Raw genomic sequence first — 14,821 nt, forward strand, 5'->3', positions numbered from 1 at the left:
ACTACTGTCTAGTACAATGATCAATAACCACTAAACTACTGTCTAGTACAATGATCAATAACCACTAAACCACTGTCTAGTACAATGATCAATAACCACTAAACTACTGTCTAGTACGATGATCAATAACCACTAAACTACTGTCTAGTACAATGATCAATAACCACTAAACCACTGTCTAGTACAATGATCAATAACCATTAAACTACTGTCTAGTACAATGATCAATAACCACTAAACTAAACTACTGTCTCGTACAATGATCAATAACCACTAAACCACTGTCTAGTACAATGATCAATAACCACTAAACCATTGTTTAGTACAATGATCAATAACCACTAAACTACTGTCTAGTACAATGATCAATAACCACTAAACTACTGTCTAGTACAATGATCAATAACCACTAAACTACTGTCTAGTACAATGATCAATAACCACTAAACTACTGTCTAGTACAATGATCAATAACCACTAAACCACTGTCTAGTACAATGATCAATAACCACTAAACTACTGTCTAGTACAATGATCAATAACCACTAAACCACTGTCTAGTACAATGATCAATAACCACTAAACTACTGTCTAGTACAATGATCAATAACCACTAAACTACTGTCTAGTACAATGATCAATAACCACTAAACTACTGTCTAGTACAATGATCAATAACCACTAAACTACTGTCTAGTACAATGATCAATAACCACTAAACTAAACTACTGTCTCGTACAATGATCAATAACCACTAAACCACTGTCTAGTACAATGATCAATAACCACTAAACCACTGTTTAGTACAATGATCAATAACCACTAAACTACTGTCTAGTACAATGATCAATAACCACTAAACTACTGTCTAGTACAATGATCAATAACCACTAAACTACTGTCTAGTACAATGATCAATAACCACTAAACCACTGTCTAGTACAATGATCAATAACCACTAAACCACTGTCTAGTACAATGATCAATAACCACTAAACCACTGTCTAGTACAATGATCAATAACCACTAAACCACTGTTTAGTACAATGATCAATAACCACTAAACTACTGTCTAGTACAATGATCAATAACCACTAAACTACTGTCTAGTACAATGATCAATAACCACTAAACTACTGTCTAGTACAATGATCAATAACCACTAAACTACTGTCTCGTACAATGATCAATAACCACTAAACTACTGTCTAGTACAATGATCAATAACCACTAAACTACTGTCTAGTACAATGATCAATAACCACTAAACCACTGTCTAGTACAATGATCAATAACCACTAAACCACTGTCTAGTACAATGATCAATAACCACTAAACTACTGTCTAGTACAATGATCAATAACCACTAAACTACTGTCTAGTACAATGATCAATAACCACTAAACTACTGTCTAGTACAATGATCAATAACCACTAAACTACTGTCTAGTACAATGATCAATAACCACTAAACCACTGTCTAGTACAATGATCAATAACCACTAAACCACTGTCTAGTACAATGATCAATAACCACTAAACTACTGTCTAGTACAATGATCAATAACCACTAAACTACTGTCTAGTACAATGATCAATAACCACTAAACTACTGTCTAGTACAATGATCAATAACCACTAAACTAAACTACTGTCTAGTACAATGATCAATAACCACTAAACCACTGTCTAGTACAATGATCAATAACCACTAAACTAAACCACTGTCTAGTACAATGATCAATAACCACTAAACTACTGTCTAGTACAATGATCAATAACCACTAAACCACTGTCTAGTACAATGATCAATAACCACTAAACTACTGTCTAGTACAATGATCAATAACCACTAAACTACTGTCTAGTACAATGATCAATAACCACTAAACTACTGTCTAGTACAATGATCAATAACCACTAAACTACTGTCTAGTACAATGATCAATAACCACTAAACCACTGTCTAGTACAATGATCAATAACCACTAAACTACTGTCTAGTACAATGATCAATAACCACTAAACTACTGTCTAGTACAATGATCAATAACCACTAAACCACTGTCTAGTACAATGATCAATAACCACTAAACTAAACCACTGTCTAGTACAATGATCAATAACCACTAAACTAAACTACTGTCTAGTACAATGATCAATAACCACTAAACCACTGTCTAGTACAATGATCAATAACCACTAAACCACTGTCTAGTACAATGATCAATAACCACTAAACTACTGTCTAGTACAATGATCAATAACCACTAAACTACTGTCTAGTACAATGATCAATAACCACTAAACCACTGTCTAGTACAATGATCAATAACCACTAAACTACTGTCTAGTACAACGATCAATAACCACTAAACCACTGTCTAGTACAATGATCAATAACCACTGAACTACTGTCTAGTACAATGATCAATAACCACTAAACCACTGTCTAGTACAATGATCAATAACCACTAAACTACTGTCTAGTACAATGATCAATAACCACTAAACTACTGTCTAGTACAATGATCAATAACCACTAAACTACTGTCTAGTACAATGATCAATAACCACTAAACTTCTGTCTAGTACAATGATCAATAACCACTAAACTAAACTACTGTCTAGTACACTGATCAATAACCACTAAACTACTGTCTAGTACAATGATCAATAACCACTAAACTACTGTTTAGTACAATGATCAATAACCACTAAACTACTGTCTAGTACGATGATCAATAACCACTAAACTACTGTCTAGTACAATGATCAATAACCACTAAACTACTGTCTAGTACAATGATCAATAACCACTAAACTACTGTCTAGTACAATGATCAATAACCACTAAACTACTGTCTAGTACAATGATCAATAACCACTAAACTACTGTCTCGTACAATGATCAATAACCACTAAACTACTGTCTAGTACAATGATCAATAACCACTAAACTACTGTCTAGTACAATGATCAATAACCACTAAACTACTGTCTAGTACAATGATCAATAACCACTAAACTACTGTCTAGTACAATGATCAATAACCACTAAACTACTGTCTAGTACAATGATCAATAACCACTAAACTACTGTCTAGTACAATGATCAATAACCACTAAACCACTGTCTAGTACAATGATCAATAACCACAAAACTACTGTCTAGTACAATGATCAATAACCACTAAACTACTGTCTAGTACAATGATCAATAACCACTAAACTACTGTCTAGTACAATGATCAATAACCACTAAACTACTGTCTAGTACAATGATCAATAACCACTAAACTACTGTCTAGTACAATGATCAATAACCACTAAACTACTGTCTAGTACAATGATCAATAACCACTAAACTACTGTCTAGTACAATGATCAATAACCACTAAACTACTGTCTAGTACAATGATCAATAACCACTAAACTACTGTCTAGTACAATGATCAATAACCACTAAACTAAACTACTGTCTAGTACACTGATCAATAACCACTAAACTAAACTACTGTCTAGTACAATGATCAATAACCACTAAACTACTGTCTAGTACAATGATCAATAACCACTAAACCACTGTCTAGTACAATGATCAATAACCACTAAACTACTGTCTAGTACAATGATCAATAACCACTAAACCACTGTCTAGTACAATGATCAATAACCACTAAACTAAACCACTGTCTAGTACACTGATCAATAACCACTAAACTAAAGCTGTCCCTGAATAATGACTAACTCTCCTGTCCTCCCAGGTGCCAGAACTCGAGCCTCCATTGCAGTGTCCCTGTTCGACCACTCCAACCCCTTCAAGCGTACAGCGTCGAGTACCGGGGGGTCTGGCGGCGGGGCCCTTGCTGCGTCTGGCTCCTGCACTCTCCTGGGGCCCCTCAACCTGCACATGTACAGCAGCCACAGCCAGGCCCTGCTGCCCGGGGGAGAGAGGCCCTATATCAGCCCCTGTATGGAGGAGGACGAGATGGAGCACGAGACCAGCAGCCAGCCATCCATGAGTACATACTGTATAGATCATCCCTCCATGAGTACATACTGTATAGATCATCCCTCCATGACTACATACTGTATAGATCATCCCTCCATGAGTACATACTGTATAGATCATCCCTCCATGACTACATACTGTATAGATCATCCCTCCATGACTACATACTGTATAGATCATCCCTCCATGAGTACATACTGTATAGATCATCCCTCCATGACTACATACTGTATAGATCATCCCTCCATGACTACATACTGTATAGATCATCCCTCCATGAGTACATACTGTATAGATCATCCCTCCATGACTACATACTGTATAGATCATCCCTCCATGACTACATACTGTATAGATCATCCCTCCATGACTACATACTGTATAGATCATCCCTCCATGACTACATACTGTATAGATCATCCCTCCATGAGTACATACTGTATAGATCATCCCTCCATGAGTACATACTGTATAGATCATCCCTCCATGACTACATACTGTATAGATCATCCCTCCATGACTACATACTGTATAGATCATCCCTCCATGAGTACATACTGTATAGATCATCCCTCCATGACTACATACTGTATAGATCATCCCTCCATGACTACATACTGTATAGATCATCCCTCCATGACTACATACTGTATAGATCATCCCTCCATGACTACATACTGTATAGATCATCCCTCCATGACTACATACTGTATAGATCATCCCTCCATGAGTACATACTGTATAGATCATCCCTCCATGAGTACATACTGTATAGATCATCCCTCCATGACTACATACTGTATAGATCATCCCTCCATGACTACATACTGTATAGATCATCCCTCCATGAGTACATACTGTATAGATCATCCCTCCATGACTACATACTGTATAGATCATCCCTCCATGACTACATACTGTATAGATCATCCCTCCATGACTACATACTGTATAGATCATCCCTCCATGACTACATACTGTATAGATCATCCCTCCATGACTACATACTGTATAGATCATCCCTCCATGACTACATACTGTATAGATCATCCCTCCATGACTACATACTGTATAGATCATCCCTCCATGACTACATACTGTATAGATCATCCCTCCATGACTACATACTGTATAGATCATCCCTCCATGACTACATACTGTATAGATCATCCCTCCATGACTACATACTGTATAGATCATCCCTCCATGACTACATACTGTATAGATCATCCCTCCATGACTACATACTGTATAGATCATCCCTCCATGACTACATACTGTATAGATCATCCCTCCATGACTACATACTGTATAGATCATCCCTCCATGAGTACATACTGTATAGATCATCCCTCCATGAGTACATACTGTATAGATCATCCCTCCATGACTACATACTGTATAGATCATCCCTCCATGACTACATACTGTATAGATCATCCCTCCATGACTACATACTGTATAGATCATCCCTCCATGACTACATACTGTATAGATCATCCCTCCATGACTACATACTGTATAGATCATCCCTCCATGACTACATACTACATACTGTATAGATCATCCCTCCATGAGTACATACTGTATAGATCATCCCTCCATGACTACATACTGTATAGATCATCCCTCCATGAGTACATACTGTATAGATCATCCCTCCATGACTACATACTGTATAGATCATCCCTCCATGACTACATACTACATACTGTTTAGATCATCCATCCATGACTACATACTGTATAGATCATCCCTCCATGACTACATACTGTATAGATCATCCATCCATGAGTACATACTGTATAGATCATCCCTCCATGACTACATACTGTATAGATCATCCCTCCATGACTACATACTGTATAGATCATCCCTCCATGACTACATACTGTATAGATCATCCCTCCATGACTACATACTGTATAGATCATCCCTCCATGACTACATACTGTATAGATCATCCCTCCATGACTACATACTGTATAGATCATCCCTCCATGACTACATACTGTATAGATCATCCCTCCATGAGTACATACTGTATAGATCATCCCTCCATGAGTACATACTGTATAGATCATCCCTCCATGAGTACATACTGTATAGATCATCCCTCCATGACTACATACTGTATAGATCATCCCTCCATGACTACATACTGTATAGATCATCCCTCCATGACTACATACTGTATAGATCATCCCTCCATGACTACATACTGTATAGATCATCCCTCCATGACTACATACTACATACTGTATAGATCATCCATCCATGAGTACATACTGTATAGATCATCCCTCCATGACTACATACTGTATAGATCATCCCTCCATGAGTACATACTGTATAGATCATCCCTCCATGACTACATACTGTATAGATCATCCCTCCATGACTACATACTACATACTGTTTAGATCATCCATCCATTACTACATACTGTATAGATCATCCCTCCATGACTACATACTGTATAGATCATCCATCCATGAGTACATACTATATAGATCATCCCTCCATGACTACATACTGTATAGATCATCCCTCCATGACTACATACTGTATAGATCATCCCTCCATGACTACATACTGTATAGATCATCCCTCCATGAGTACATACTGTATAGATCATCCCTCCATGACTACATGCTGTATAGATTATCCCTCCATGACTACATACTACATACTGTATAGATCATCCATCCATGAGTACATACTGTATAGATCATCCCTCCATGACTACATACTGTATAGATCATCCCTCCATGACTACATACTGTATAGATCATCCCTCCATGACTACATACTGTATAGATCATCCCTCCATGACTACATACTGTATAGATCATCCCTCCATGACTACATACTGTATAGATCATCCCTCCATGACTACATACTGTATAGATCATCCCTCCATGACTACATACTGTATAGATCATCCCTCCATGACTACATACTGTATAGATCATCCCTCCATGAGTACATACTGTATAGATCATCCCTCCATGACTACATACTGTATAGATCATCCCTCCATGACTACATACTGTATAGATCATCCCTCCATGAGTACATACTGTATAGATCATCCCTCCATGACTACATACTACATACTGTATAGATCATCCATCCATGAGTACATACTGTATAGGGTAGTACTACACAGCCTGTCAGGACAGTATATCAGGGTAGTACTACACAGACTGTCAGGACAGTATATCAGGGTAGTAGTACACAGCCTGTCAGGACAGTATATCAGGGTAGTACTACACAGCCTGTCAGGACAGTATATCAGGGTAGTAGTACACAGCCTCTCAGGACAGTATATCAGGGTAGTACTACACAGCCTGTCAGGACAGTATATCAGGGTAGTACTACACAGCCTGTCAGGACAGTATATCAGGGTAGTAGTACACAGCCTGTCAGGACAGTATATCAGGGTAGTACTACACAGCCTGTCAGTACAGTATATCAGGGTAGTAGTACACAGCCTGTCAGGACAGTATATCAGGGTAGTACTACACAGCCTGTCAGGACAGTATATCAGGGTAGTACTACACAGCCTGTCAGGACAGTATATCAGGGTAGTAGTACACAGCCTGTCTCAGGACAGTATATCAGGGTAGTACTACACAGCCTGTCAGGACAGTATATCAGGGTAGTACTACACAGCCTGTCAGGACAGTATATCAGGGTAGTACTACACAGCCTGTCAGGACAGTATATCAGGGTAGTACTACACAGCCTGTCAGGACAGTATATCAGGGTAGTACTACACAGCCTGTCAGGACAGTATATCAGGGTAGTACTACACAGCCTGTCAGGACAGTATATCAGGGTAGTACTACACAGCCTGTCTCAGGACAGTATATCAGGGTAGTACTACACAGCCTGTCAGGACAGTATATCAGGGTAGTACTACACAGCCTGTCGGGACAGTATATCAGGGTAGTACTACACAGCCTGTCAGTACAGTATATCAGGGTAGTACTACACAGCCTGTCAGGACAGTATATCAGGGTAGTACTACACAGCCTGTCAGGACAGTATATCAGGGTAGTAGTACACAGCCTGTCAGGACAGTATATCAGGGTAGTACTACACAGCCTGTCAGGACAGTATATCAGGGTAGTACTACACAGCCTGTCAGGACAGTATATCAGGGTAGTACTACACAGCCTGTCAGGACAGTATATCAGGGTAGTACTACACAGCCTGTCAGGACAGTATATCAGGGTAGTACTACACAGCCTGTCAGGACAGTATATCAGGGTAGTAGTACACAGCCTGTCAGGACAGTATATCAGGGTAGTACTACACAGTTTACTAATCAGCGAGTCTCTGTCCATCCCATCTATCTCTTATGATTTACATGTGCCATTTACAACTGTTCTGTTTCATGTATTCTGAACCATTCTGATCCCATAGTTTAAGTTAAAGATTAATATTTATGTTGTTTTTTCTCAGCTACTGTACCAGCCAAACCCATCTATCAGTATTGATCAACTCCTCTCCTCTATCTCTCTCTCTGTCTCTCTCTCTCTCTCTCTCTCTCTCTCTCTGTCTCTTTCTCTCTCTCTCTCTCTCTCTCTCTGTCTCTTTCTCTCTCTCTCTCTCTCTCTCTCGCTCTCGCTCTCTCTGTGTCTCTCTCTCGCTCTCTCTGTGTCTCTCTCCCTCTCTCTCTGTCTCTCTGTGTCTCTCTCCCTCTCTCTCTGTCTCTCTCTTTCTCTCCCTCTCTCCCCCTCTCCCTCTCTCTGTCTCTCCTTCTCTCCCCCTCTCCCTCTCTCTGTCTCTCCTTCTCTCCCCCTCTCTCTCTCTCTCTTTCTCCCTCCCTCCCTCTCCCTCTGTCTGTCTCTGTCTCTCTCCCTCTCCCTCCCTCTCTCCCCCTCTCTCTGTCTCTCCCTCCCTCCCTCCCTCTCTCCCCACAGCTACAGAGAGCTCAGGTTCATCGTCCCACTGTCTGTCCGGCAGCGGCTCCAGTGGTTCAGACAGCGGCTGTGTGTCCAGTCACCTCCCCGAGGCCAGTTTACCTGAGGATCCCTCGTTCCCTTGCCGACCCCGGTCCGACGCCGTAGCCTCCCCCAGCCTCCCCGAAGACAAGCCTCGCTACAACAGCCAGTACATTTCAGCCGTAAGTGAACGTAACGGTCGCGGATGGATTTACAGGCTCGTCGATACCAGGTTACAGTTTATACACAGTGGCCCTGGTCCTGGAGAAATGCAGTGTGTGCAGGGTTTTTCTCCAGCCCAGCGCTACAACACCAGTTCAGTGTGGTGTCTCCAGAGGGCCGCGGTTTGAACTAACATTTACACAATGCAGGTGTGATATGTGACGATCCCTGCAATCTGCAGTGGTGGAAGAATGGTTGGTGGTTTGTCTCTAATGGAATGTGAGATCTACTATTGATTCATGTTAACAGTAATTGATTGATTGATTAAACGTCACCTGTACGAGCTTGTCTTTGTGCAAAACCCTGCTGACATGATCAATGCTTGTAACATTCCTCATATTAACACTCTCCCCTCCCTCTCCTCTCTCCCTCTCTCCCTCCCTCTCTCTCCCGCCCTCCCTCTCTCCCGCCCTCCCTCTCTCCCGCCCTCCCCCTCCCTCCCTCTCTCCCTCCCTCTCTCTCCCGCCCTCCCTCCCTCTCTCCCTCCCTCCATCTCCTCTCTCCCGCCCTCCCCCTCCCTCCCTCTCTCCCTCCCTCTCTCTCCCGCCCTCCCTCCCTCTCTCCCTCCCTCCATCTCCTCTCTCCCGCCCTCCCTCCCCCTCCCTCCCTCTCTCTCCCGCCCTCCCTCTCTCCCGCCCTCCCTCCCCCTCCCTCCCTCTCTCCCCCTCCCTCCCTCCCTCCCTCTCCTCTCTCCCGCCCTCCCTCCCCCTCCCTCCCTCTCTCCCCCTCCCTCCCTCTCTCCCCCTCCCTCTCTCCCGCCCTCCCTCTCTCCCGCCCTCCCTCCCCCTCCCTCCCGCCCTCCCTCCCCCTCCCTCCCTCCCTCTCTCCCGCCCTCCCTCTCCCGCCCTCCCTCCCTCTCTCCCTCCCTCTCTCTCCCGCCCTCCCTCTCTCCCGCCCTCCCTCTCCTCTCTCCCGCCCTCCCTCTCCTCTCTCCCTCCCTCTCTCTCCCGCCCTCCCTCTCTCCCGCCCTCCCTCCCTCCCGCCCTCCCTCTCCTCTCTCCCGCCCTCCCTCCCCCTCCCTCCCTCTCTCCCTCCCTCTCTCCCTCCCTCTCCCGCCCTCCCTCTCTCCCGCCCTCCCTCCCTCTCTCCCGCCCTCCCTCTCCTCTCTCCCTCCCTCTCCCGCCCTCCCTCTCTCCCGCCCTCCCTCCCTCTCTCTCCCTCCCTCTCCTCTCTCCCGCCCTCCCTCTCCTCTCTCCCGCCCTCCCTCCCCCTCCCTCCCTCTCTCCCCCTCCCTCCCTCTCTCCCTCTCCCTCTCTCCCTCCCTCTCTCTCCCGCCCTCCCCCTCTCTCCCTCCCTCCCCTCCTCCCCCTCTCCATCCATCTACAGAAAGTAGCTCAGATCATAGGCCCTTCCACTATAGTGTGATTCCTGACTGGAACGCTGCTTGGAGTAAGTGGAGCCTCAACTCAAACCACCTTCTCTAAAACAACGAGGCCTGTATTCACAAAGCGTCTCAGAGTCGGAGTGGTTGAACTAGGATCAGGTCCCACCAGTCCTTGTAACCTCATTCGTTATGATCTAAAAAGGGGAAAACTGATCCCAGATCAGCACTGTTACTGAGATGATATGTGAATATGGGGGCTAAGAGCTGTGCTATAGTCTATACTGTATGGTGTTTCTCCAAGCTGCTGCTGTTTGTGTCATAGCCCGGGTACCAGGCTCTTTGTGTTAACGTTCATCTCCCTGTCGTGCCAAACAAATGACACAGAGAGCAAGAGGGGGAATGTTAGCACGAAACAGGTCTGGATTTCAGGCTAGCTGGGGTGTATTGATTGGAAGTCTGGGCTCTGTAGTATTTCTGTAGTAAGTCTATAGTATCTCTGTAGTATCTCTGTAGTAAGTCTGTGGTATCTCTGTAGTATCTCTGTAGTAAGTCTAGTATCTCTGTAGTATCTCTGTAGTATCTCTAGTATCTGTGTAGTAAGTCTGTAGTAAGTCTGTAGTATCTCTGTAGTATCTCTGTAGTAATTTGTAGTATCTCTGTAGTATCTCTGTAGTATGTCTGTAGTATGTCTGTAGTATGTCTGTAGTATGTCTGTAGTATGTCTGTAGTAAGTCTGTAGTAAGTCTGTAGTAAGTCTGTAGTAAGTCTGTAGTAAGTCTGTAGTAAGTCTGTAGTAAGTCTGTAGTAAGTCTGTAGTAAGTCTGTAGTAAGTCTGTAGTAAGTCTGTAGTAAGTCTGTAGTATCTCTGTAGTATGTCTGTAGTATGTCTGTAGTATGTCTGTAGTATGTCTGTAGTATGTCTGTAGTATGTCTGTAGTAAGTCTGTAGTAAGTCTGTAGTAAGTCTGTAGTAAGTCTGTAGTAAGTCTGTAGTAAGTCTGTAGTATTCCTGTAGTATCTCTGTAGTATCTCTGTAGTATCTCTGTAGTATCTCTGTAGTATTTCTGTAGTATCTCTGTAGTATGTCTGTAGTATGTCTGTAGTAAGTCTGTAGTAAGTCTGTAGTAAGTCTGTAGTAAGTCTGTAGTAAGTCTGTAGTAAGTCTGTAGTAAGTCTGTAGTAAGTCTGTAGTATCTCTGTAGTATTCCTGTAGTATCTCTGTAGTATCTCTGTAGTATCTCTGTAGTATCTCTGTAGTATTTCTGTAGTATCTCTGTAGTAAGTCTGTTCTCTGGTCTCTACAGGTCTGATATCCAGCTGCTTCCATCCAGAAAGACACCGATTCCACGCCAAGGAAGACAGAAGAGACAAATATGTATTTGTTTCCTCGCGCTGCCAACAGCAACTCTCATCTCACATGGACACTGAAAAGACCTGGGACTTAAGCACTGTTTATAAAAATAAAAGCCACTTTTGAGCATAGCTTTTATATTGTTTTAAAACAAAAGAAAGTTAATTTAAATATTGTTGTTTTTTTTGTAGGTTTTTTCTGTACTATATATTGGTTATTTTGTAAATAATTATTTTAATAGTTTCCTGTGAATTTATGAACGGTTGGTTTCTTTATCTTCTTCCTCTTGTCTTGTTGACCACTTTTACTGATTCACCCTGAGATGAAAGACTAGATCTGAATCACCTGATGATTCACCCTGGGATGAAAGACTAGATCTGATTTACCCTGGGATGAAAGACTAGATCTGATTCACCCTGGGATGAAAGACTAGATCTGATTTACCCTGGGATGAAAGACTAGATCTGAATCACCTGATGATTCACCCTGAGATGAAAGACTAGATCTGATTTACCCTGGGATGAAAGACTAGATCTGATTTACCCTGAGATGAAAGACTAGATCTGATTTACCCTGGGATGAAAGACTAGATCTGATTTACCCTGGGATGAAAGACTAGATCTGAATCACCTGTTGATTTACCCTGGGATGAAAGACTAGATCTGAATCACCTGATGATTTACCCTGGGATGAAAGACTAGATCTGATTTACCCTGAGATGAAAGACTAGATCTGATTTACCCTGAGATGAAAGACTAGATCTGAATCACCTGGTGATTTACCCTGAGATGAAAGACTAGATCTGATTTACCCTGAGATGAAAGACTAGATCTGAATCACCTGTTGATTTACCCTGGGATGAAAGACTAGATCTGATTTACCCTGAGATGAAAGACTAGATCTGATTTACCCTGGGATGAAAGACTAGATCTGATTTACCCTGAGATGAAAGACTAGATCTGATTTACCCTGGGATGAAAGACTAGATCTGAATCACCTGTTGATTGATGATAAACCCTGGGATGAAAGGTTGGTTCTGAATCTGACAGGTTACTCTTCAAAAGGTCCAAAACAACATGTTTATATAGTGAGAGAGAGAGAGAGAGAGAGAGAGAGACAGAGAGACAGAGAGACAGAGAGACAGAGAGAAAGAGAGAGACAGAGAGAGAGAGAGAGAGACAGAGAGACAGAGAGAGAGACAGAGAGACAGAGAGAGACAGAGAGAGACAGAGAGAGAGAGAGACAGAGAGAGAGAGAGAGAGAGACAGAGAGACAGAGAGACAGAGAGAGAGACAGAGAGACAGAGAGAGACAGAGAGAGACAGAGAGAGAGAGAGACAGAGAGAGAGAGAGAGACAGAGAGAGAGAGGCTACTTTCACCTACACAGTTTCAAATGCAATTTTGTTCTTTCTTGTTCATATAAAAAATGTTTTTAAAAAGATGGCATTAAGAAGAAAGGAAAACCCCTAAATGTACATTGTCTGTAAATATTTGCCCCCAGTGGTGCTCTTTGGTTCTAGTATTGTGTAGGAGAAAGCAGAGGAAGACTGTGATACCGCTGTACATGTATTAACCAGCAGAAAGCAGCAGGGAATCTCCATTCTCAAACATACAAATGACAACAGAAAGACTGTCCAGTAGTTGGAGCATGAACGTCACCTGTCATATGTCTTCATCCTAACAACCTTTTAATAAACATGGATTGATTTGGACCCAGAACGAGTTGGTTTTCACTGGGATCCTGAGGGGGTGTAGGTCTGTCAACCTGTCTTCCTGAGGTGTGGGGGACACTGGGTCTGTCAACCTGTCTTCCTGAGGTGTGGGGGACACTGGGTCTGTCAACCTGTCTTCCTGAGGTGTGGGGGACACTGGGTCTGTCAACCTGTCTTCCTGAGGTGTGGGGGACACTGGGTCTGTCAACATGTCTTCCTGAGGTGTGGGGGACACTGGGATCCTGAGGGGGTGTAGGTCTGTCATCCTGTCTTCCTGAGGTGTGGGGAACACTGGGTCTGTCTTCCTGAGGTGTGGGGGACACTGGGTCTGTCAACCTGTCTTCCTGAGGTGTGGGGGACACTGGTTCTGTCAACCTGTCTTCCTGAGGTGTGGGGGACACTGGGTCTGTCCACCTGTCTTCCTGAGGTGTGGGGGACACTGGGTCTGTCAACCCGTCTTCCTGAGGTGTGGGGAACACTGGGAACCTGAGGGGGTGTAGGTCAGTCAACCTGTCTTCCTAAGGTGTGGGGGACACTGGGTCTGTCAACCTGTCTTCCTGAGGTGTGGGGGACACTGGGTCTGTCAACCTGTCTTCCTGAGGTGTGGGGGACACTGGGTCTGTCAACCTGTCTTCCTGAGGTGTGGGGGACACTGGGTCTGTCAACCTGTCTTCCTGAGGTGTGGGGGACACTGGGATCCTGAGGGGGTGTAGGTCTGTCAACATGTCTTCCTGAGGTGTGGGGAACACTGGGTCTGTCTTCCTGAGGTGTGGGGGACACTGGGTCTGTCAACCTGTCTTCCTGAGGTGTGGGGGACACTGGTTCTGTCAACCTGTCTTCCTGAGGTGTGGGGGACACTGGGTCTGTCCACCTGTCTTCCTGAGGTGTGGGGGACACTGGGTCTGTCAACCCGTCTTCCTGAGGTGTGGGGAACACTGGGAACCTGAGGGGGTGTAGGTCAGTCAACCTGTCTTCCTAAGGTGTGGGGGACACTGGGTCTGTCAACCTGTCTTCCTGAGGTGTGGGGGACACTGGGTCTGTCAACCTGTCTTCCTGAGGTGTGGGGGACACTGGGTCTGTCAACCTGTCTTCCTGAGGTGTGGGGGACACTGGGTCTGTCAACCTGTCTTCCTGAGGTGTGGAGAACACTGGGTCTGTCAACCTGTCTTCCTGAGGTGTGGGGGACACTGGGTCTGTCTTCCTGAGGTGTGGGGGACACTGGGTCTGTCAACCTGTCTTCCTG

At 43.7% G+C, this 14,821-nt stretch overlaps 1 protein-coding gene across 1 annotated transcript in view; it reads left to right on the plus strand.

Annotated features, from left to right (window-relative positions):
• Positions 1-13,578, plus strand: part of LOC129834917 (pleckstrin homology domain-containing family G member 4B-like) — a 123,406-nt gene extending 109,828 nt beyond the window's left edge. Inside the window, exons 11-14 of the mRNA XM_055900288.1 lie at positions 3,768-4,034; positions 8,950-9,152; positions 10,519-10,581; positions 11,820-13,578. Coding sequence (XP_055756263.1) covers positions 3,768-4,034; positions 8,950-9,152; positions 10,519-10,557 — 509 coding nt within the window. The 3' untranslated portion in view covers positions 10,558-10,581; positions 11,820-13,578. The remainder of the gene's footprint in view (positions 1-3,767; positions 4,035-8,949; positions 9,153-10,518; positions 10,582-11,819) is intronic.
• Positions 13,579-14,821: the final 1,243 nt, after the last annotated feature.

Source organism: Salvelinus fontinalis, chromosome 35 (genome assembly GCF_029448725.1).
Source record: "Salvelinus fontinalis isolate EN_2023a chromosome 35, ASM2944872v1, whole genome shotgun sequence".
In the NCBI taxonomy this organism is placed as follows: domain Eukaryota; kingdom Metazoa; phylum Chordata; class Actinopteri; order Salmoniformes; family Salmonidae; genus Salvelinus; species Salvelinus fontinalis.